Source organism: Hyperolius riggenbachi, chromosome 12 (genome assembly GCF_040937935.1).
Source record: "Hyperolius riggenbachi isolate aHypRig1 chromosome 12, aHypRig1.pri, whole genome shotgun sequence".
NCBI classification, from domain to species: Eukaryota; Metazoa; Chordata; class Amphibia; order Anura; family Hyperoliidae; genus Hyperolius; species Hyperolius riggenbachi.
The window spans coordinates 111,898,572-111,924,691 of record NC_090657.1 but is presented as its reverse complement, the minus strand read 5'-3'; the positions used below and the strand labels follow the sequence as shown (position 1 = coordinate 111,924,691).

General features: G+C 42.5%; 1 protein-coding gene across 4 annotated transcripts in view; it reads right to left on the bottom strand.

Annotated features, from left to right (window-relative positions):
- TMEM94 (transmembrane protein 94) overlaps positions 1 to 26,120 on the bottom strand; it is a 264,228-nt gene that overhangs the window by 69,811 nt on the left and 168,297 nt on the right. For 3 of the 4 annotated variants that reach the window (XR_011025302.1, XM_068263426.1, XM_068263427.1), the window contains exons 24-27: positions 25,104 to 25,293; positions 12,070 to 12,147; positions 9,502 to 9,587; positions 2,039 to 2,120 (exon numbers count right to left, since the gene is read on the bottom strand). Coding sequence is in view for 3 of the 4 variants with exons in the window: in XM_068263426.1 (XP_068119527.1) it covers positions 2,039 to 2,120; positions 9,502 to 9,587; positions 12,070 to 12,147; positions 25,104 to 25,293 (436 nt within the window). In the remaining variant the exon portion in view is untranslated. Of the gene's footprint in view, positions 1 to 2,038; positions 2,121 to 9,501; positions 9,588 to 9,632; positions 9,712 to 12,069; positions 12,148 to 25,103; positions 25,294 to 26,120 lie in introns of those variants that run through there. The other variant, XM_068263428.1, reaches the window with a different exon arrangement.

The window sequence follows — 26,120 nt, the reverse complement described above, 5'->3', positions numbered from 1 at the left end:
TCCACTGCGAATGTAATAATATAATACAGTCAAAAGCAGAAATGCAAAGTTACAGGATCCCTGTGTGTACTACACAATGCCACTAACTATGGAAGATAGCAGAATGACCTCCATACAATGAAACCTGAAGATTAGTTGGTTATGAACTCGGATTCTCACCTTTAGTGGAGGTCACACAACATCCAGTAAAGGAACTATGCCCTCCAATGAAGGGAAAATAAAAAAAATCAGCTGGTCATTCAGGATTGGTAACTGACTACTCCAGTGAAGGGAACAAGAGGAGGATCAGCAACTCTGATTCGGATTCTGGTTCAGTGGAAGTCACACAACCTGACAAGTTTTGGACTGCCCATCTCCACTTGCGGGATTCTTAGCATTTCCTTCATTCTTTACAAAAGCACTCAGTGGAAACCACCTATAGGAATATGCTGGCCAGCCTCCCTACTTATTTGCAAATTGTTTAGGCCAACTGCCTAACAGTTGGTCCAACTGACTTAGCAACTGTTGTTCATTAAATGCTTTTGAAAATAAAGAAAACCCAGAGAATCCCCAAAGAGTAGGTGGACTAGTCCAAAACCTGTCAGATCTATCAGGTTTTTACTACATACTCTGACAGCGTCATAGGAAAAAAAATACATTTATAGTGCATTTTATTCTGGAACCAATGTAAATTTTATATGTGTGCATTTACATGTACATTTTAAAAATTTTCATTATAGTGGTACTTTAAGATAACACCTTTATTGGTAAGATTATAACCAGGCTGGGAAAAAAAGGAATACACAGATGACTTGCTTTGTGGAGCATCATGAAGTGAAGTATGGTGCACTCAGAGGTCTTGGAAGTGTCTTGAATAGATTATTGCTATTGCTAGGCCATTTGGGAGGATTGACGCATGTTGCATTCGGACAATGTGTACGGCAATTTTCAATACACTACAAGTGTTCGTCTCTGCTACAATGCGCACGGTTAGACAAAACAGATATTGATTTTAAAGGAGATAATGCACACTGTGGGCTTGATTCACTAAGACAACTAGCATGCCGTATCAGAGATAACACGCCTTATCAGAGTGGCATAGCAAGCGCTACAAACTTATGGCAATAACAAGAGCTCTACTCGTCCTGCCCTGAGCCCCTGGTGGTTTGTAGCGTTCGCTATGCTACTGTGATAAGGCGTGTTAACTTTGAGAAGGCGTGTTAACTTTGATAAGGAGTGCTATTTGTCTTAAGTGAATCAAGCCCTAAGAGTGGGAAAATGCAGCACTGATGTAAGTTTTTTTTTTTTTTAATCACATTAAATGTGAACAAGCCCAATAATTAACATGGGCAGTCACACCTAATGCAAATATGCAAAGCTGCATGTGATCCTTGCTTAGCGAGTGCCTCTGCCTCTTTGCATCCCTGTGAAACAATACCTGATGCAGGTTTATCTAAACAAGTGAACTGTTTTAGGAATGTGAAAATGTGACCATATGTTATGATTGAACTTCATTTATTGAACTTTATTTATGAAGTGCTAACATATTACGCAGTGCTGTTCAATAGATAGGGAAGACACATTATCGCATTAAACAAGGTTCGGCCTGGGACCCACTAGCAGCACTTTTGTAAGTGCTGGTGATTTGAAAAGCTATGGGTAACTTAAAAAAAAAAAAAATCACATTCCTCAAGTGAGATCACACACATAGCATTACATTAGCAAGAGCTCTTCAATTCAGGTGCTTAGAAAAGGCTTAGAAATGTACTGCTAGTGGGTTCCAGGCCCTACATAGAGACATTATAATGTTCAACAATGGTATATAAAATAGTGATGGAACAATGTAGGGATAAGTATAACAGACAAGTCTGTGAAAGTGTTAGTGAAAATTAAAAATTTGTCATTCAAAATATTGTCCAGAAAATAGGGCCACAATTCAATTGAAGATTTACTCACAACAAATATTCACAAAGGCTAGAAATGTGGTTTGTGTTGTTTTCAAAAGATCTGCTGAGTGAACTTTTTCCAACATACACCCAATATTCAGAAAATAATTTACCTTTCTAGGTATGGAATGAAGATTTTTTCCAGTTGCTACAGACATTATAGACGGGTCAGCTGGCTTCCCAAGCAAGGAGAAACTGCAGAACATCAAAAAGAGGTGCAAACAAAAAAAATGCTAAGCCATTCAAAAAGTGTGTTTCAGCAAATTACAAACTTCCATATTAACTAGTTAAGCCTTTTGGACGTAGCTGCTACGCCCAAAAGGCTGCTGCAGCGCTGCTGCGCGCTCCTGTGCAGCCGTTCGTTAGCCCGGAGATCAATGAATGAAAATGCAGTTCCCATTCATTGATCTAAGTCCCCATTAGAAAGATCGACTGCTTCTAGGAGAAGCCGCAATCTTTCTGAACAAAAAAAATTTCACGTCCTCCCTTCACTTCCTGTAAGCGTGATCGCAGGCTTACAGGATGAAAAAAAAAAATGACCGAGGCCATCTTGTGGCCAAATAGTAAAACTGCATCTACATACATTGTTTTTAAATAAACAAAATCAATTACATTTAAAATTAACGGTTTACCTCCCCCACTCCAAAAAATACCAATAAAATTTTTAATTAAAAAAATAAAATAAAAAAATTGCAATTTAAAAAAAAACATAAATAGTAGTTACCTAACGGTCTGATCTTTTTTAATATGCATGTCAAGAGGGTATATTACTATTATTTTTTTTAAAAGTATGTGCTTGTAAATAGTGATGGCTGCAAAACTGAAAAAATGCACCTGCGATAGGGACATAATTTAAATAGTGTAATAGCCGGGACAAATGGGCAAATTAATACATGCTACCATAATTGAAACCCACATATTTTTTTTACAGTTATAATGGCCAAAAGCTGAGTAATAATGAATTTTATTCGATTATTTTCTTAATATTCTCATTAAAATGCCTTTAGAAAAAAATAATTCTTAGCAAAATGTACAACCCAAAAGAAAGCCTAATTGGTGGTGGAAAAAACAAGATATAGATCAATTAATTGTGATAAGTAGTGATAAAGTTATTGACGAATGAATGGGAGGTGAAAATTGCACGGATCTATAATGTGAAAAAAAATGAAGGCTGAAGTGGGTAAACAAAGGCAATTTACTGGTAATTAACAAAATTGTCCATCAACAAAACTTTTAAGGTGCCCATAGACCAGACTATTATGGAGAGATTCGACAAAGAGACACATTTATCTCTATTAGAATCTGATAAATTTGTCTCTTGTCGAAGCTGCCCATATACTACAGGCTGATTCCCATCCAATTTCAGCATGAAATACTTAGGGAATAGGCTAAGCCCGCTGCCTCCGCTGCCCCCCCAATGTGTGCATTTATACATTACAAGTTCTGTAGCAGCCTCCGTGCGGTGACCGTCCATCTTGCCGGGTAACAGCCGCATATACGCGTACAAGCGTCTGACGTCAGACACTATGGGCCTGCTAGTGTGTGTGAGTGTATGTGGAACCCGGCGAGATGGACGGAAAGCACGTGGAGGCTGACACCGGACAGGTAATGTATAAATGCACACATGGGGGGGGGGGCACATTTATACATTGCTGCGGGGGTTTCGTTGCTCATTCCAAAATCAGCCGCCGTACCGCCGCACACCCGACCATCCAACTTCAGACCGACATCTTGCAGCATGCGTGATCGACCATGCAACCAATTTCTGTCCTGAAATTGGTTGCTTTGTCGGTCGGGCATGCACTTGGCAGCACTGATTTTCATTCAATTTGATTATAATGATCGAATTAGATGGTCGATGTATAGCCACTTTTAGACCTCTTTCCTATGAGCAGCTTAAGGCGGCGAATTCACTGCCTGCCAGCTGCTCTCTGGCTGGGTGCTTGTTAGCATATGAAGTTGCATCTGAGCACGGCCATAGCTATGTAGAAACTAAATTGTGAGCCCCTCTGAGGGACAGTCAGTGACAAAACAATATATACTCTGTACAGCGCTGCGTAATATGTCGCTGCTATATAAATAACTAAGTAAATAAAGTCACTGCATCAAGGGTTGACATGTGTGGTGTTACTAAAGGTGGCCATACATGGTAAAATTTTTCAATTAGATAATTTAGTTCGATTATTCTGTTAGATCGAATATAAAGATTTTTCCAGCATGTCCGATCATTTTTCCCGAAAAAACGGGATAATAGTTCGAAATTTCTTGATCGGAAAAAAAAATATTTTCAACTTTCATTCAATTCGATCATTTAGATCGAATAAAGTGGAAAATCGAACGTTTTTATTGTATCGTGTATGGGCACCATAACACTGACATTTGGCTGTATTTTAATTGCACCCCAATGGCACTTGTGGGCAGCTGAGAGAACACAGAAATAAATCATGGCTACAATTACTAGGTAATGCCCAGTGATGTTGATCCAGGGATTTTATGTAATTGCCATTTGGAGTCGGGAAGGAATTTTTTTCCCTTTAAGGGCTAATTGGACCATGCCTTGTAAGGGTTTTTTGCCTTCCTCTGGATCAACAGGGATATTTGAGGGAGCAGGATGGTGTTGTACTTTGTTCTCTAATTGAACTCGATGGACGGATGTCTTTTTTCAACCTAAATAACTATGTAACTATGTAAAGCACACAGTTCAGCCTCCTGTCAGAAAGAGTCCTTCGGCCTTGTTCCCATTGGGTGCGTTCAGAAACGCATTTAAGCTCACAATACAAACTGCATGCTTTGATGCACGTTTCATAACACGCATCAGTGCGTTGCACTTTTTTTTTTTTTTTTTAAAGCTGACCCATGCGTTTACATGCGCTTAAACATGTTTTTGTTCAGCATGTTTTGCTTATTTGATGTAGCAGTTGTCAAAGATTTGTTTTCATTTGAAATTTTTTATATTTAATTAGGAGTAAAAAATGCATCTCCAAAGCACATTGCTATGTGCTTCTATACACTTAAAATGCGCACCCGTTTACTTACATTGCTGTGTGCTTCACAGCGCACAGAAATGCGTGCAACACTACATTTCTCAAATGGACAGTAACAAAGCGTATGGATGTGAACTTGTTACATTAAAGTCAATGTAAAAAGCTGTACCCAGCAAAGCGCACAGCACAATGCCCTGTGAAAAGCATACAGCAACGTCCCTAGTGTGAACGAGGCCTTAGGCCTTGTTCACATTATAAATCGCCAGCACTATTGCAAGCGCTGAGCAATTTATTGAGCTTTTTTTTTTAAAGCACTTTTCCCTGCGCTTTGCGCTTAAAAAAGCACTTTTGCTCGGTGATGATTTTTTTCACTTCCTAACGTTAGTCAGAAATTGAACTCTTGTAGCCAGAAATGAATAAATACAATGTAATTATTCATAAAAGCACTCAGGAAATCACTATACAAAGCACATTTTCAAGTGCTTTGCGATTTCCCTATACCTTCCACTGAGCCAAAGCGCTCAGAAAATGGTAGCACGTTTGCAATTTCCAGAAAGTTGAAACACATGTGAACAATGTAATAGGAAGTCACTTTAAAGGCAATTTGCAAAATCGCCAGCGCTAAAAAAAAAATAAATAAATAAAAAAAAAAATTAGCAAACGCTCATAGTGGGAACAAGCCCCTATTGCATATTTTAGGAAAGTCAAATCTTTCTCCTTGGATTAAATCTAGTTTTTGGAAATGAAAGCTTTCAAGTTATTAAAGAGTAACTGTTCGCACCAAAAATGAAATTTAAATCTCTATTGCAATGTTTTATTTACTTTTTCAGGGAGCCAAAAAGGCAATGCAGAAGTTAAAAATCAATCTAATTTTTTTTACTATGTAGCCTTTTCCCCAGGACGCAAAGCCGCATAACAGATACTGCTGAGCATGCAGAGCATGCCCATGTCTGCCCGACCCCCCTCTCCCCCCCAGGACCAGGTGCCAATATATTCTCACCCCAAACAGCTGACCGCTCTGACACGAAGAGAGAGCGGGAGCACTTCCAGCACCGCCACCGCAGAGCAGCCGCCGCCGAGTCACATGTGAGAGAATCACGAGCAGGAGAGAGATGCACGGCGGCGGCTGCTCTGCGGTGGCGGCGCTGGAAGTGCTCCCGCTCTCTCTCCGTGTCAGAGCGGTCAGCTGTTTGGGGTGAGAATATATCGAAACCTGGTCTTGGGGGGAGAGGGGGGTCGGGCAGACATGGGCATGCTCAGCAGTATCTGTTATGCGGCTTTGCGTCCTGGGGAAAAGGCTACATAGTAAAAAAATTAGATTGATTTTTAACTTCTGCATTGCCTTTTTGGCTCCCTTAAGGCTGTGATCCCACTAGAGCGGAAAATGGACATTTTTGTCCGTTCTCCAATCATCGCTTAACTGGACAGTGAGCAGCTCCTATTTTATAAATGGGAGCCGTTCACTCTTGTCACTCTGCAATGGATTCATGGGATCCATCGCAGTAAGCGGACCGCACTTCTGTGCAGTCCGTGATAATCACGGGCAGGCGGTTGCATCTGCATCTGTCCCGGGCTATGCGTCCCGCCACCACTTGCTTCCTGCACATAGAGAAGAAGCAATGAGATACCCAATAAGCCGTAAAAGACCAATGAGAATCCTCATCAACAGGGAGAATTCTCATTGGTTCATAGTGGACCAATAAAAATTCTCCCTGTTGCTAGGGAGCATTGGCCTGAAGCAGCTTATGGAGAGCCCCATACTCCAGCTAGCCGCTAGGCTGAATATAGAGGGACCGAGCAGCTGCGGGACAGGAAAGCAGCAACTGCTGTAGACGGCGGTGGTGGTGGCGATTGGGCGGGGCAGAGCAGATGGCGCAGAGCAGATGCAAAATGGACGGTTTATTGATTGTTTGGATATTGAAGTAGCAATATAATTACCCTTTATTCCAATCCACTATTAACATGTATGCTGCCATGCACACATTGGGCTTAATTCACTAAACCGCGATAACTCAAATATCACACCTTATCAAAGATCTCACACCTTATCAAAGTTACCATGCCTTATCAGAGTAGCATAGAGGGCGCTACGAATTTATGCCAGCTAATTGGCATTGGCACTCGTCCTGCACTGAGCCCCTGCCGGTTCGTAGCGCTTGCTTTGCTACTCTGATAAGGCTTGTTAACTTTGATAAGGTGTGATATATTTGATAAGGTGTGATATCTTTGATTAGGTATGATATTTGAGTTATCATGGTTTAGTGAATCAAGCCCATTGTGTCCAGCAGCATGGCACTGGGGAAGGGGGGCGTACGTGAGCAGCACAATCCCTGAAGAAGGTCCTGGCTGGAAACATTAACTGTTGATGACTTCCTTACTCCACTGTAAATAACTTCTTTACTCCACTCCAGTAACCCCTGCTTGTAAATGTTTGGGCTATTAAAGTGAACCCGAGGTGAAAATAAACTGATGAGATAAACAATTGTATTTATCCTCCTACTCCTTTTTTTTATTTTTTTTTAGCTATCCCATGGTTTTACTTTTATATTTAAACATTTTGCAAAAGAAGTAAACGGGATACAGATGGAGACATCAAACTTGGAGAAGGACTTAGGAGTACTCATCGACAACAAGTTAAATAATCGTAATCAATGCAAAGCCGCTGCAGCTAAAGCTAATAACATTTTTGGATGCATTAAGGCTAGTTATACACCAGGACGTTGCGTTTAGGGGACGTTATAGGGCACATAACCTGCCTCTAACGCAACGCCTGGTGCTCTCTGGTGTGGACGTCGGAGTGAGCTGCGTTGTGCAGCTCACTCTGGCGTCCGTGATGCGTACTCTTGGACGCATGTGGCATCACGTGGTCCCGCCCGGCCAATCGCCGCACAGAGCGGCCGCTCCAGGAAGTAAACACTGCACGTCACTGAGTGCAGTGAATATTAATTAGCCTTGTGCCCGGCTGCTCTCCCCTCCTCCCCAACATGACTGAGCATGTGCAAACAGTCTAACACGGCTTAGCCGCGGAGAACGCACTGCATGCAGCACTTTGCTGCTTTACAATGTAACGCAACGTGGGCAGTGTGAATAGCCCACTTGTGTTACATTGCTGTGCGTTAGGGGAGCGTTACAGGCTGCACTAACGTGTGCCTGTAACGTCCCTGTGTGCAAGAAGCCTAAAAGAGAAGTAAAAACTCTGCTAGCATAATATTGCCCCTGTTAAACTCTCTAGTAAGGCCACATCTGGAATATGGAATTCACTTCTGGGCACCACATTACAGGAAAGATATTGCAGTTTTAGAGCAGGTGCAGAGACAAGCAACAAAATTGATACGAGGGATGGAAGGTCTCACTTACCAAGAAAGGTTAGATAAACTGGGTTTTTTTTAGTCTGGAGAAAAGAAGCCTTAGAGGGGATCTAATTAACATGTATAAATACATCAGAGGGCAATATAAAGGCTTGGCGGATGAGCTTTTTGTCCCTAGGCTTTCACAAAGGACTAAAGAACATGATCTGCGCATGGAGGAAAAACGTTTTAGACATTTATTTAGGAAAGGGTTCTTTACAGTAAGAATGATTAAGATGTGGAATGCATTGCCACAGGAAGTAGTTATGGAAAATTCTATAGCTGTATTTAAAGGGGGCTTAGATGCTTTCCTTGCGTTGAAAGACATCGATGGCTATAATTACTAGGCAATGCCCAGTGGTGTTGATCCTGGGATTTTATCTGATTGCCATCTGGAGCCGGGAAGGAATTTTTTTCCCTTTTGGGGCTAATTGGAACAGGCCTTGTAAAGGTTTTTCGCCTTCCTCTGGATCAACAGGGATATTTGAGGGAACAGGCTGGTGTTGTACTTTATTTTTTGGTTGAACTCGATGGATGTCTGTCTTTTTTCAACCCAAATAACTATGAAACTAGATTGAATGTTTTGTTGCCTCTACTCAGTGGCAGCCTATTAAGTGTCCCGAAATGAAAATACATGAATATTGACCTTTTTCTATCTCCCCTTACTCTCAGAAGTTGTATTCTGTCAGGAAAAATTTTGTATGGCTGCAATTTGCTTATCAGTGATATTTACTATATTCCCCACAAGGTACTGACTAGATAGAAGTTGTCACTTCATGCCCAAAAAGTAACTCTTTCAGACAGCAAAATAAAACCGGTAAAACAGCCTTGTTATTAATAGGTTTTGCACTGTACATGGTTATCTCATCATTTCACGTTGCCTCAGGTACACTTTAAAGAAGTTTATCTTAAGCACATAGTATATGCATACATACATTATAAAATGCCTTAAAAAAACAATAGAACATAGAGCAATATGGCCAACAAAACATATATTAATATTTATGACTATGAAGAAGGGTGGGGCTGGGCCAGCAATATTCTTTTGATATGGCTAAAACACTGAGAAGCATGCGACCAATTAAATATGTAAGGCACTGAATGGTTAGTCAGGATCATGTGATCATGTGTCAGTTCAGCTTGACATGTAAGCTGATCCTATGATTCTTCATGACATCCTACGGAATGAAATAATACACAAAAAAATGATTATCCCCACTCCATATTTTTTTTACGTAAACTCACCTGAGCAATGGATAACAGAAGCAAGACAGCCATAAAATATCTGTAGTGCTAAGTATTGGAGGTAGCTGGAGCAGACAGGCCAAAAACTGAGAAAAAAAATAAAGACATTGCTAAAGACTATACGTAACAAAACTTCTGCACAGCTACCGGTAAGTATGACTTTCAGTCGTTATTGATGATAAAAGAATGGTGATTACAACATCATCATTACTGTTAAGAAACAGAAAAGTAATCAATTGGCAAATATTGGAAACAAGCTGAGTAATCTACATGGTTATATTTATTATTATGCACTTAAAGTAGATCAGAGATGAACTTTTATACATTGCATAATTGTGTTCCTTACATATAGGTTTATAGGGCATTCCTCAAGCCAGTTACTTTTTTTGTTTTGTTTTGTTTTAATACTCTAATTCCCTATAAACTAAACAAGCCTCGCCCACGGCTTCTCCAAAACGCCAAGGCACTCAGACCCATGTAGCAAGGGCTTATGGGAGCTCAGTCTGGGCAGGAGGAGAAGGAAGTTACTAGCCAGAGATTTTAGAGGCAGAGGGGAGGGGGGGAGTGAATTTTTCACAGGCTGAGGGGTGGAGATGCAGTTGTAGATTACCTGTGTAATGATGACAAACAGAACATGGCCACTCTCATTGTATCACAGGAATAAATCATCTTAAAGAGACACTGAAGTGAAAAAAAAAATATGATATAATGATTTGTATGTGTAGTACAGCTAAGAAATAAAACATTAGCAGCAGAGACACAAGTCTAATATTGTTTCCAGTAAAGGAAGAGCTAAGAAACTCCAGTTGTTATCCATGAAAATTAGCCATTGAGCTCCACAACTTTCAAAGTCACAGAGAACTCTGCCAGACACTTGAGATAATAAGTTCACATTACAAACGCGAACGGCCGGTGCACTGGTCCAGAAGGCATGCAGTGTGAACATCAGACAGTGCACCCTATGATGTCGTGCGTGTCGGCCTCCTGCACGTGTTCCCAAAACACGGCTGGAAACGTGTGCAGTGTGAACGGGGCCTAAAAGACAATGCATCTTTTTTTTCCCTCTGCAAGGAAGATTTTACAGAAAAGGCTAGTGAACTTTTGAACCCATTTAGACTGCTGAATAGTGTCTAAACTGCAAATATTAGAGAATGATGCAATGTTATAAAAAACACTATATAACTGAAAATAAAAATATTAGAATATTTTCTTTGCTACTAAAATTCTAGTAATTATCCGTACTACACAACCAATTCATTATATCATAATTTTTTTTCGCTTCAGTGTCTCTTTAAACTGTTGAAAGTTGTATGTAGCCAGATTTGCTGTGTAAACTATCTAAACTTTAGATAAGATATATAGACACGTTACTTATTATAGTTTTTCATCTCGGATCCACTTTAAGCGCTTTAAATTTAATTTTCAGTTAAAAAGCAAATATTGATTAAAAAAAAAAACAAGAACAGAAAAAATTAGTCTCTTGGGTGCATAAAAAATTGATAAAAAAAAAGTTATTTTAAAATACTCTGTATTAGGGTTCACATTACCACTAGTGCTAGGGACACTATTTATTCCCACAGTTCTCTCGGCTTTAAAATCGTCCTTCACTCCTAACACAGCTCACAAATACTTTACGGTGTTCTACTCACAGCATGCAGGAGAGTCTTAGAAGGAAAGGTGATCAGAGGAGGTAACAGGTAGCTAGATGTGCTGTAATATTGCTGTAGTATAACTAGCAGTCTGGGAGATATATATACACCACTCCTGACTGAGGGCCGGTTCATACTGGGTGCTTGCCCGCTGCTTCCCGGTGATCGCGTTCAGGTCCGCGATCGTGATTCAGCAACAAAATCTCACAATTTCAGCCCAATTTGTGCTTTTGATTCCCATCAATACAATGAGAATCACAGCACAATCGCCCCAAAGACGCTGCATGCAGTGTGTTTGCGATTGATCGAAATCGCAAACACCATAGTGTGAATGTATCCATAGGGATACATTAGTAGCAGCATTTTCCTGATCGCTGGCGACTCCCTGATCAGCAAAGCGCTGCTGCTAATGTATCCCTATGGATACATTCACACTGCAGCGTTTGAGATTTCGATCAGTCGCAAACACGCTGCATGCAGCATTTCAGTGGCAATCGCACTGTGTTTCTCGTTCTAGCGAACAGGAATCACAAGCGCAAATCGCAGCAAATCCTGAGATTTTGGCGGCAAATCGCGAAGCCGAACGCAATCGTGAGCTAGTGGAATAGCCCTCATTGCTGGAAACTTTACCCCTTACCACCTGAATAAGATTCTTTCAGCTAGGTGATTACTAGACTATACACTGAAGAGTTGATAGCAACCCCCCTCTGCAGAACCATGGTCCAGCCCCTGCAGAGCCGAGAAACCTTTGGTATCTGGAGGTGTTGGGATGATTTTACAGCAGAGAGGCAGAGCTGTGAGGAAAGAAATTGCTCCTAGAACTTGTGGTAATATGTGCCATAACATACAGCATTTTTTTTTTAAGTTGTCTTAATAGCTAGATGTCCTTTAATATTTTTAAGGGAATATGCTTTCTCACCTGCACGATGACAAGGGTTAGTTGGCACTGTAATAAGAATAGGAAGCATTTCCTGATACCATATGTAGAATGACGAGCCTGAAAGGCATACCAGGAAAAACAAAACACATTTAAAAATAGTCTACAATACTAGATTCAACAATAATATAGAATTATATTTTGTATTATCTCAGCAAATCCCTATGTACTGAAGAGGTAATAAGTAGTCAAATACTTAATAATCATGCAACCAGCACTACTGAATAAATTACCCCAAAACTGTGACAATCAGATCAAAATCTCCCCAATATGAGACTTTTAGGCATTATCTAAAAATATCAGTATACCATCAGCCCACAATCTCTGTAATGTAATACCCTATTAACCAATAGTGTTGATGTGTTTAGAATATTTGAATTTGAAACCTCTGAATTCTTCTGATCACAGCCTGAATCTTTATACATGAGCACACATGCGACCCACGCTTGGGTTCACGCACCCTTGGCACTGCCTCTGTATACTGCCCCATGTCGTGCTCCAGCTCTCACATACTTCCTCCTTCATAAGTATATGAGAGCTGGAACATGATGTAGTGTGCAGTGACCAGAGGCAGCAACAAGGACTCTCACAATACATTTTCTTTATTTCTTGACATTCAACCCCCCCCCCCCCCATATGTCAACTTGGAGTGAATACAGAAAACTTGTAAGAGCTGTATGAATTGCTGTGTTCTTTCTTTTTTTCAGAAACAATTGTTGTTCGGAAATGCATAAAAAAAGTAGTAAACTGAAAAAGTCAAGTCTAGTTTTCAAGCATTTAATAAATGTTGAAAAAGGCCTTCTTTGTTTAAAGAAAAAAAAATTTGTGAAAGTTAAATGATGGTGTAAATATGCAATTAAGTGTATCAAACTTAATGGAAACCAGGGGCGTTGCTAGCCCTATTTTAGGGGGGCCCGTGCCCCCAATCTATTTCTAGGGGTGCCCCACTGTTTTCCCCCCTGGCCGCCCGCTGCCAGACAGCCAGCAGCGTCAGACCTCGATCAGCGGGCGACCACGAGTGCAAGCGCTAGGACCCAGCGGACACTGCACTGATATGCGGAAGTGACATCACTTCCGCATATACAGCGGGGTGCGTCCGCTCTAGCTGATTGGGTCGCCCGCTGATCGAGGTCTGACGCTGCTGCTGGCTGTCAGGTGAGGGGGGCGCCTGTCACTCACTACCTAACTGGGGGTCCTTGTCACTACCTAACCTGGGGGATGCCTGTCACTCACTACCTAACCTGGGGGTCCCTGTCACTCACTACCTAATCTGGGGGTGCCTTTCACTCACTACCTAACCTGGGGGTCCTGTCACTCACTACCTAACCTGAGGGGCGCCTGTCACTCACTACCTAACTGGGGGTCCCTGTCACTCACTACCTAACCGGGGGGCAACTGTCACTCTCTACCTAACCTGGGGTCCCTGTCACTCACTCCTAACCTGGGGCGCCTGTCACTCACTACCTAACCTGGGGTCCCTGTCACTCACTCCTAACCTGGGGGCCCTTGTCACTCACTACCTAACCTGGGGTCCCTGTCACACTACCTAACCTGGGGGTCCCTGAAACACTACCTAACCTGAGGGGCCCTGTCACTCACTACCTAACCTGGGGTCCCTGTCACTCACTACCTAACCTGGGGGGTGCCTGTCACTCACTACCTAACCTGGGTGTCCCTGTCACTCACTACCTAACCTGGGGGGCGCCTGTCACTCACTACCTAACCTGAGGGTCCCTGTCACTCACTACCTAATCTGGGGGTGCCTTTCACTACCTAACCTGGGGGTCCTTGTCACTACCTAACCTGGGGGGCACCTGTCACTCACTACCTAACTGGGGGTCCTGTCACTCACTACCTAACCTGGGGTCCCTGTCACACTACCTAACCTGGGGGTCCCTGAAACACTACCTAACCTGAGGGGCCCTGTCACTCACTACCTAACCTGGGGTCCCTGTCACTCACTACCTAACCTGGGGGGTGCCTGTCACTCACTACCTAACCTGGGTGTCCCTGTCACTCACTACCTAACCTGGGGGGCGCCTGTCACTCACTACCTAACCTGAGGGTCCCTGTCACTCACTACCTAATCTGGGGGTGCCTTTCACTACCTAACCTGGGGGTCCTTGTCACTACCTAACCTGGGGGGCACCTGTCACTCACTACCTAACAGGGGGTCCCTGTCACTCACTACCTAACCTGGGGTCCCTGTCACTCACTCCTAACCTGGGGGCGCCTGTCACTCACTACCTAACCTAGGGGTCCCTGTCACTCACTACCTAACCTGGGGTCCCTGTCACACTACCTAACCTGGGGGGCCCTGTCACTCACTACCTAACCTGGGGGGCCCTGTCACTCACTACCTAACCTGGGGGGCGCCTGTCACTCACTACCTAACCTGGGGGTCCCTGTCACTACCTAACCTGGGGGTCCCTGTCACTCACTACCTAAACTGGGGGGCGCCTTTCACTACCTAAACTGGGGGGCTACTGTCACTATATACACTGGGGTTCCCTGTCACTACTTGAACTGTGGGGCACCTGTCACTTCATACACTGGGGGCTCCTGTCACTAAATGAGCTGGGGGGCTCCTGTCCCTACCTGAACTGGGGGACTCCTGGCGCTACCTTAACTAGGGGGCACCTGTCACTACCTAAACTATCCAGGCCAGCCAGCCCAGCATCACCACCAGCCAACCAGCCCAGAATCACTGTCAAAAAAGGCCACACCATCACCACCAGTCAGGCCAGCATTTACTTCAACCAGCCAAGCACAGCCCAGCATTACCGCCAGCCAGGTCACAGCTTCACCGCCAGCCAACCCAGCCACAGCATCAACGCCAGGCAGGCCACAGCATCACTGCCAGGCCTTTCAGACCACACATAATCCCCAATCCAGCCAAAAACAGTATTGCCAGGTACAGCAGCCAGTAGAGGAGAATTCAGAAGCCAGGTGAGAGGTGTCTACAATATAAAGGGGGCATTCTGCCCATTTATGTTAAATGCTGTCTATTTATGTGCCTCATGACTGCTGAATATGTCATGTTGGGGCCCTCATGATTGCGGAATTTGTCTTGGGGGCCTCATGATTGCTGAATTTGTCTTGTTGGGGGCCACATGATTGCTAACTGCGAGACTATGGGAATAGCTGAATTATCATCATATGAGACAATAGAATTAAACCTACATTTTTAGCTTTTTAAAACAGAAAATAAAACTGGGAGGTTCTAAAAAAAGGAATACATTTTTCAGGAGTAGGGTGGAATTGTTTATCTTCACAGTTTATTTTCAACTTAGATTTCCATAATGTTCATGTATGAGTTAAAACGTTTGTACAGTATTTAGTTTAAATTGCTGTTGCCACTTTGCGATAGATAAGTGACTTTTGGGTTGCAGTTTTGGCACTCAGCCTCCAAAAGGTTCGCCACCACTGTCCTAATCTAATGTCCCACCATTGCTAAGTTCATGTAAATTTGTCTCCACACCCACATTCATGGCCACACCCATTTTTCGGCACAACGTAACCCTCATATTTTTCGGCGCGCTAGCTGCAGTGTGCTGATCTCTGCTGCCTACACTATGTACAGTATGAGCTGTTCTCTAGTGCATGCACTGTGTGCAGATCTACCTCCAGTGTGTACTGTGCCTTTACTGATTGTAAACCAGCTGTATTGTATGCTGATCCCTGCTACTTTCAGTATGTACAGTATTAGCTGTAAAGCCTGGTACACACATACAATTTTGATTAGCCAATTTTAGCTCTGTTCATCAAATTCATAGTCTGTTGGGCCACTTACTGCATGGGGGTGGTAAAATTGGTCAGTGATTGACCAATCAAAATTGTATGAACGCTAGGAACGCCCCTGATGGAAACAGAGGTTTCTGTTTTTTGGTTTGGTTTGTTTTGGCAAAATTCATTAAAGTAAAATTTCTCTGATTTGTTTGAATGTGACTTTAAAACAAATTGCCATAAAATGTTATGAAAGCTGTTGATTGATATTGCAACAGTGCAGATGCCTGATTTACTTCATTTGCAGGAGGTATCTCACAAGTTACATAGCAAACAAACTACAGTTATTAAAAAAATGCCTGCTATTATGTAGAAAGAAATGCAGCTCTTGCCTGGATCATAATGAACTGATCATAATGAACTACAATGACAGTTGTAATTATTCTGTGTTAGAAAACCTGAGCTGCATCTACCTTTGCATGATCACTCCATAAAGGATCCAGCCTCTAAACAGTTGCAACCACAACCATTGTATAGGGCAGTGCTTTTCAACCTGTGGTACGCATACCAGAAGTGGTACTTTCTTACTGGCCAGGTGGTACGCCATATGCTCTGGGGAGATTAAAAGGAAGTGTGAGCTGGTGGGGGAGATGAAAAGAAAAAGTGATTTAGGGCTGGTCCAGTGCCTGGTGTAATTAGGTTTGTTTTTGTTTAAGACAATGTAAAGCACTGGTCTAGCTAATAAAAGTGCAATTACAGAGCAATGAGAGAGCAAGCTAGTAAATCTACACAGCATGATACAGAGTTTGCCTGGAGGGTCTGTGGGAAAAAATCTGGTCTCTTCCCAATGTTATAATGACTGCATGTGTGGATAAGGTGTTAAACAGATTGAAAAGTTTTTGACAGTCCCTAGACTCCAGGAGGGCTACTTGTAGCTTGTGTGAGAGGCTGGCAGTGACAGGAGTCATATTATAGGCAAGTAGCCTCTGTGTAATGTGGGATTGCACTACAGCTCTGCTCCATCTCAGACTATTCTCAGTCTCCCTCCACTCCTCCTCTTTCTGGGCTAGTGCAACGCCAAAATCGCAATAGCAATAGCAATCAATTTGCGAGTGCGATTTTGTGAAGCAATTTTCAGAGCGATTTTTGAATAAATCGCTCCAAAAAATGTTACATGCAGTTTTTTTGTGATTTTGATAAAAACAACAATGCTGCTGTGAGAACACCCTCATAGTGTAACATTAGCCAATCGCTTTTCAAATCGCTGGCGATTTGAAAAATGCTCAGAAGCACTGTTGGTGTGCACAGCCCTCCCTCATTCACCTTTGTTTCTCCCATTTCCCCTAGTGCTGACTGTGTCTTCTTGTCATACAGGAAAGCTAAATAAAAGTGCAATTCTGGTGAGGCAAATATCTGCTTCCCTCTTTTTCAGCTTTTCCACCCTCTCTCCTCACTGTTTTCCCCTGGCTTCTCTGCATAAGTATTTCTACGCCGCCAGTGAGCTGGGCGCAGGGTGAGCCGAATGACGGCTCTCCCTGCTGCCACTAAACTCCCCGGCGACGTTAAATACTATTCCCCCTCCAAGTCTGTACTTTACCTGTCACACTATCCCTTGAATTTTCTTGCTGTATTTCCACATTGGCACCCCACGTGACTACTGGCATATACGATGTGTGGTGCATGTGTGACGTCATTTGGGCTGATGCTTTCATAACAGGCTTCTAGTTTGTGTTTTCCCCCCAGGCCAAAAGGTCCCAGTCCTCCCCTGGGGGGAAGGGAGATGAAAAATAAAGTGTCTGCCAGGGTGGTTGAGGGGAGATAAGGAAAAGTGAGAGAAATAGGAGGAGAGCAGCAGGGTCTCCAGGAGTGTTCCTTCCTTTCTCTGGCTGGTTATTTGCCATATCGTGCAGCAGGAGGGGTTCGTACGTGCCGTTCGTGAGTGCCCCGACAACAAGGAAGGCTGCAAGGTAATGGAGAACAAGTTCTATATTTCTATATATAGTATATTTGGAAAAATTTAAAAAATGCATAATTATATTCCTGGTTGGACCTGATTCTAAGGCACAACCAAAAGGCAACCATGATCAGTGTTTCACCATGTTCATAGAAACAATTCTTATCCCGTGACCTAGTTCTAGATCAGGACTTTAGAATCTACAGTGTGGTAAGTGCACTGCGGTATAAAGTTTAACCACTTCACAACTGAGGGGTTTTCCAGTTAAAAACCAGAGCATTTTTCACTCCTCCCAGGCAGTCATCATTCATTTATTTATTAGGCAATATGATTGGTTATTGGGGACTGGGGTCCCCAAAACCAATCATTGGACTGTGGAGCTGGTGTGCACGTGCGTGCGCGCGGCACGGGGGCGCGCGATCGCGCGCTGCACCTTTGTTTACAACTGTTGTTATGAATGAAGACTGCCTCAAGCAGAGGCAGTCTCCATTCATTTATTTGTCATGTGGTATGATTGGTTATTGGGGACTGGGGTCCCCAATAACCAATCATTGGACTGCAGGGGCTGTGCGGGTGGGTGTGTGCACGCGCGATCGCGTAAACGCGCGCACACGGACACAATAACAATGTGCCGGCGGTTTGTTATGAAGACTGCTTCTCTTTGAAGCAGCCTTCATACATCAATCGGGGACTCTAATTGAATTTAGGAACACTCGTTCCTAATGTCCAATTAGTCAACTGCTGTGCGGGCTGGCTAGAGTGTGCGAGCGTGTTGCCCCGCCCACTCCCAGCATGTAAACAGAAACATACGCCTTTCTCCGTCCCTGGGGGAGAAGCAGTGCGCAGAGGGACGGAGAAATTTAGCACTGCGGAGGTAAAGTGGTTAAGGGCAGATGCACTGTGAAAAGATAATGTGTATTGGGGATAATGTATATAGGGCTGTATGGAAGATGAATACCTCTACTAAGGTGGCGTATTTTGCTGGCAAATGCTGCGCCAGCACATGCGTAGTAGTGCACAACTTGCTGAGAGAGACCTTTCAGGAATCCCCCCCCCCCTTAGAAATCCTGGGTTTTTCCCTGGAACCAGCACTTAGCCCGGGTGTCCCAAAACAATTCACAGCTATGCAAGTGTGTGTGTGTGTTCTGCATATTTATGTATGTTCTGCATATTTATATCCCTTCAGATTGTAAGATTGCAAAGACAGCCCTTCTTGCTACATAATTTGTTTATTTGGTACGATCTGAAATAGTCACTAGCTAGCACAGAAGTAGTTTTATAAGTTGCTTTTTTAAAAAAAATGTTTTACCTTGGTACAGCATATACAGTATCCAGCACTTGGTGTAGCAAAACCATGCATGCATGTACGTATATATGTGTATGGATGGAAAACAGTTCAATGTAGTGGTCCCCAGTTTGAATCCCAGCCAGGGCTTTATCTGCACAGAGTTTGTATGTTCTCCCTGTGTCTGTGTGGGTTTCCTCTGTGCACTGAAGATTCCTCCCACATCCTCAACACATATTGTTAAAGGAACATTTTCAATGTTTGCCTTTTTTCTGATCCCCTTTAATAGACAGAAGGAAGTTAGTAATGACACAGATTTTTTTTGTTTTTATTTTTTTTTTTACTTCCAATGTCACTTTATCAGATCTTGCATATGCAGTGCTAGGAGTGGAGTCACTGATGGGTGACTGCTCTGCACAGCAAGCAACCAGATTAGAAGTTCTCTGCCCTGTCTCCTGCTTGGATAGACAATTCACACTATGATGGGGGCTGGCAGCTCTATATAGATATTCATTGAATGGTTTACCTTGTACTCATACTGTGCTGCATGATCTGGTTTTCTTGTATTCCTGTATTGTCATATTGCTGTATGTCACCCCTAATATTGTCTGTAACCTAAACTAATGTCCAGCGCTGCGTAATATGTTGGCGCTTCAATAAATAATAATAATCATAGCATTATTATTATTAAATGTACATATTTTGTTTTTTTTTTACTTATTGAGTTGTTAACATCTTGCGAAATCACAGGTGGTACTTGAAAAATTTCATGCGATAAAAGTGGTACAATTTCTGAAAAGGTTGAAAAGCCCTGGTATAGGGCACTGAGAAGGTTGCAGTTGTTTCTTTCATTTGTTCCATTGCATAAGTAGCTTTTAGAAGAGTTTGAATAGAGGCTTCAGGTTCTGCATTTGGGCCGCTATGGACAATCAGAGATGTTATTTTATACAATGCTTCCCTTTTCCATTTTCCAGATTTATCCTTCCAGTTTTCAGACCTCAGCAGATTAAAAGCTTGCACTTAAGGGGAACCTTAACTGAGAGGGATATTAACCCATTCAGGTTCCGTCGTTTTCACGTGAGAAATGTTTACCTCCCATTCATTAGCCTATAACTTTATCACTACTTATCACAATGCACTGATCTATATCTTGTTTTTTCCGCCACCAATTAGGCTTTCTTTGGGGGGTACATTTTGCTAAGAGCCACTTTACTGTACATGCATTTTAACAGGAAGAATAAGAAAAAACGGAAAAAATTCATTATTTCTCAGTTTTCAGCCATTATAGTTTTAAAATAATACATGCCTCCATAATTAAAACTCACGTATTGTATTTGCCCATATGTCCCGGTTATAACACTGTTAAAATTATGTCCCTATCACAATGTATGGCGACAATATTTTATTTGGAAATAAAGGTGCATTTTTTCCGTTTTGCATCTATCACTATTTACAAGTTTAAAATAAAAAAAATATAGAAATATTTCATCTTTACATTGATATTTAAAAAGTTTAGACCCTTAGGTAAATATTTACATGTTTTTTTTTTTTTTATTGTAATGGTTTTTTTTTTTTATTGTAAACATTTTATTTGGGTAGTTTTGGGAGGGTGAGAGGTAAACAATAGATTTATAATGTAAATGTGTGTTAATTTTAATTTTTTTTTTTTTACAGGTGTAGTATTACTTTTTGGCCACAAGATGGCGGCCATGAGTTTGTTTACATGACGTCACTCTAAGCGTAACACACGCTTACAGTGACGCATCGGGAAGGGAACGGCCAGAAAAGGCGCAGCTTCAAGAGAGAAGCTGTCGCTTTTTCAGCGGGGGAGAGGAATCAATGATCGGGCACCGTAGCCCGATACATTGATTCCCTGGCTACCGAATCCGCGGCCGGGAGTGCGCGTGCACGCGCGCGATCGGCCGCGGGAGCGCGCATGGTTCCTGGACGTAGAAACTGCGTCCAGGAACCAAAATAGGTTAATGTTTCCTTTTAAACAATACCAGTTGCCTGGCAGTCCTGCTGATCTGTTTGGCTGCAGTTGTGGATGAATCGCACACCTGAAACAAGCATGCTGCTAATCTGCATGCTTGTTGAGGGGCTGTGGCTAAAAGTATCAGAGACACAGGATCTGCAGGAGAGTCAGGCCACTTATATTTTAAATGGAAAAATCCATATCCTTCTCAGTTTAGCTTCCCTTTAAACACGCGCTCAAGGCTCCGCCCACTGCATGCAAAGCATGCTAACATTATATAGCTGCACAAGTACGTTTTGCAGATGTTTCCTTGACAGAGAGGCAAAAGTTTGACAAAGTAGGACACCAGGGAAGCACCAGCAACCCTTAAACAATCAACACCTCAGGGGAAAAGGTACATGCATTACAGTGGGATATCCTGGATGATCTTTGGATAGAGCCTAAAGCAGGATGGGGAAACTTTTCTTTACCCTATCCATCTTCCTCTGCCTCTACCCATATCATTATGGGTCCCACAGGAAAAAGGGAAAAGCCTCAGTTCCCTGAGGCCAGAAAAAAAATAGACAGGAGGAGACACTGGTATGTGTCTTCAGACGCGTACATTTGATAAAGGCGCCCATTGAAAACGGTGAAGGAAACAGCCAGAAGTAGAATATCTCAAATTTACCAACATTCTAATACTTAATTCATACAGTAAAATGTTGGTAATATTTACTAATAATTTACTATGACCTAACCTCTCCCTATTCTCACACAAAACCCCCTTCCTCCAGGTGATACCTAACCCCCCCAGTGGTGCCTAACTTTAAGCCCCCAGTGCTGTTTAACCCTACCCCCCTCACCAAGCCTTAACCATTAACCATCCCCAATACTTACCCTATAACGCCTGCCGATGTCTTGGTGAAAAGGGTGCCTGCTAAAATAGCGGCTATCTGTAGCTGTAGTTTAACTCTTCCAAGGGAATCCAGCACAGCTCTTTACAAAACTGCTTTAATGGATCGTCATATGTACATACATAAAAGCCGCATAGTGCCACTATGCAGCTTTTATGTATGTACTTATGACGAACCATTAAAGCAATTTGTAAAAGAGCTGTGCTGGATTCCTTAGGAAGATTTGGACTGCTAATCCCGGTGGTACACAGGTTAATCCGCTGCACGCTTTTGCCCCTGCATCACTTGAGTGCTGTCTCATACACTTTTTAGTGACTGTAGCTGAAGTTTGCACAGTGGGCGACCCCAGCACCTGCAATTTTGGTGGGTGCCATTTTCAAGAGAACACGTCCTATGCCCTTTCAGGCTGGTCAGAAATACTAAGATACTGAGGTTAGGGGATGGGGAGGAGGCCAGGTATCATACATTTATACGGCACTTACGTATTATGCCGTCCAGGCAGTTACACGCTCAGGAAAAGTGTATACAATGTTTCAATCCCTTCAGCGTCAACAAGTGTATACAATGTTTTAATACCTTCATCGTCAGTGTCTCAGATTACAACCTGGAGGTGATGTGGCTGTGCAGAATGAACACAATTACTAGGGCTCTTTCACATTAGGGCAGATTTTCTGCGTTTCAACGCAAAGGATAAAGTTTGCGTTACCCAAGGTGAAATGAAAGTCCATAGACTTTCATTTTAGCTTTCACATATAACGCAGCCTTTTTGTGCGTTGCGTTACACTGCACCCAGGCGCAGTTTTTTGGCCAACGCTAGCTTTATGCATTACAATGTTAGTCAATGTAAAACGCACACTATGCACGTTTTTAATCCGTTAACGCAGGCAATCAGTCCCAGAATGCAACAGAGGAACAGTGTAGAAAGTTGAAAACTAAAAGAAAAAAAAATTACCTGTGTTTTTCTATGTCCTGTAACGCATTGAAAACGGATTAAAAACGCACACTCACTGCAGTGCAACGCATATCAAAACGCATTAAAACGCATACAACAAAACGTATGCTTTGAGCGTTCTCCAACGCAAGCTCTGATGTGAAAGAGCCCTTACATAATAAATTACAGTACATAACTAAACTAAGAGGAAAAAAATAGCTTGGTAAAATTAGTAACCCTTAACCTCCCCCCTTAACCCCTAACCATTCACCTTCCCCCTCCTTAACTCTTAACACTAGCCCTCAACTCGCCCCCCTCTTTCCCCTCCTTAACCTAACCATTAACCTCCCCCTTTAACTCCTAAACCTTAACTCGTAACTCTTAACCTGCCCCACCTTGAATCTAACCCTTCACCTCCCCCTCAACTCCTAACCTTAACCTCCCCCTCCTTAACTCCTAACCTTAACCCTTATCCTCCCCCTTCTTAACCCTAACCCTTATCCTCCCCCTTCTTAACACTAACCCTTAACCCCCTTGCCTCCCTCCTTAATGCCTAAACTTAACCCTAATCCTTAAGCCCTCCCCCCTTAACTCCTAACCTTATCCTCTTGCCTCCCCCCCCCTCATTAATGTCTAACCTAAACCTAAATCCTTAAGCCCCCCTCCTTAACTCCTAACCCTTTAGTTCACCTCCTTAACTCCTAACCTCAACCCTAACCCCCTCCCCAAGATAAGGAGTTATGGGGAAAGGGGGTATAGGTTAAGGTTAGGCGTTAAGGGGAAGGGTTAAGGGTTAGGGCTAAGGTTAGGAGTTAAGGAGGGGTTAGAAATTAAGTGTTAGGGTTTAAGGGGGGAGGTTAAGGGTTAGGTTAAGGTGGAGGGAGGTTAAAGTTAGGAATTAAGGAGGGGAAGTGGGGTGGTTAAGGTTAGGGGTTAAAGAGGAGGGATTAAGGTTTAAGGTTAGGAGTTAAGGATGGGGGAGGTGAAGGGTTAGGGTTAAGGACGGGGGTTAAGGGTTACTAATTTTACTAAACTATTTTTTCCTGTGTTTTTAGTTATGCACTGTAATTTAATATGTAAGTAAATGTGATCATTCTACACCTAATAGCCACAGCACCTCTATTGAAAGAGATTCCAGGCTGTAAGCTGAGACAATGATGCTGAAGGGATTGAAACACTGTAATTTTTCCTGAGTGTGTAACTGCCTGGATGGCATAATACGTATGTACCATTTATACATATATATTCAAATTGCAAAGCCTTTACAAAAACAACAATTGTAAAGCACTATTCTCCCATGGGACCCACAGCACTTGCTTGTCTCAGATTTGATTAGAATCAGATTATGGTAAATGAGATGTGGCCAAGCCTACCACCCTAATGCTTGGGCCACAGCCCTATTCTATGTCTCTCCCTTTCACTGCTCCCATCATAGTGTACCCAAGACAATGCCTCCATATATAGTGCCCCTCTGCCATCAAAATATAGTGCTCTCTACAGAGTGTCCCCATTGTGATGTGTTTCCATGTATTATGTGTTCCTTATACTGCACACCTATAAAGTGCAATCATTGCCAGTGTCTTCTGTATGGTGACCATCTTATTTAGTGCCCACTTACAGTGACTCCTATATGGTGCCCCCCAGTAATTCCTGTATGGTGCCACCTTAATGACCCCTACACGTTGCCCACTCATTTCCATGGTGGTCTAAAAATTCCCACCTTCCTAGCTCACCAGGCTGAGATCAGATTTAGAAGCATACTAGGTAAGTAGTATCTCATGTCTCTGTGTGCAGCATCAATCACGATGGTCTAGTGCCTGTACTCCAGCTCCACCATGAAAATGTACACACACAGGGTCCTGGCCCAACCTGGTACACACAGCTGGATGAGGTCAGCTTGCCCTATACTACAAAGAAAAGCTATGAACAGTGATGTTCATAGCTTTTCTTTGTAGTATAGGGAGGGATGATATATTGCTTACCCTAGCATCACTTCTATCTGCCAATCTTTCTGGTGGGGTGAAGCTAATTGGACATCAGGGAGGACCTCCTTGATTGGTACTCTTAAGATCTTAAGGGGTAGCACAGGTGCATGCTGAGCTTATTACAGCAATAGACTTATACTCATGTTGTTGTGCACAGACCACATGAATATACTGTAGTGCATACACTTGACAAAAAGAACAATATACGCAAATAACAAATTAGGGACTGAATTAACTTTTTCATTAACTCTGCCTGTTAAAACTGACCTGTTCAATCAAACGGATAATTCGGACACTCTCTTCTTGTTTAAAGGACATGGAGCAGGCCAACCCATTTAAAGCAGACGAAAGATGCAGGGGTGAAACATCCTCTGAAGTGTTTGTTCTTAGTGGGCCACTTACATAGCCAAATGTTTCCCATGAGCAGCGAGATGGAAATAATGGATCCAGTGAAATACTATAAGAGATTAAAGACAAAACTGTTTAAAGGAGCAATATGACCCTAAACACTAAGCAGGATAGTGACATTTTCCAACAGGATCTGAACAGCATGGCTATATGGGCAAACATATGGCAGATGTAATTTAATGTAGATAAATGTAAGGTCATGCACCCTGAAAGTGCTAATTGTAGAGCAACATGTAAGATAAATGTCTTACAGCTGGCAACATCAGACTTGGAGAAGTTCTTGCGATTACTGGCGGATAATAAGTTAAACACCCGTATTCAATGCAAAGCAACAGCTAAAGCAAATAAAATTCTGTGATGCATAAAACAGGAAATAAAATCCTGAGTTGCTAGTATACTACTCCCTCTGTATAAATCCCTTGTAAGAGAACATCTGGAGTATGGGATAAAGTTTTGGGCACCCCACTTTTTTTGCCTTCCTCTGGTTTAACCGAGATGTTTAAGGCTGCAGCCTAGTGTTGTACCATATTTTCTGTTTAAACTTGATGGATGGATGTCCTTATAAACCAACTAACTATATAACTAGTTTTCACTGAGTCACTGGCGTCAGTACAGTGTAAAATATGTTTAAAAACAGTTTAAGAATTGGGGGAGTGGGGGTGGTAGTGGTGGACTCCCCACAGATGACACTATAGTTTGGTATCAAATAAGAACAATAGTTTCATTTCTTTCGCCAATAAAAAGCTGCAACGCGTTTCACGGGTCTGTAGCCCGTTTTCTCAGGCAAAATACAAAAAGGAGCAACTTTAGCACGGAAGCATACAAAAATCAGACTAAACATTCTAAAAACCAGACCAGGAGTAAAATGCAATACAT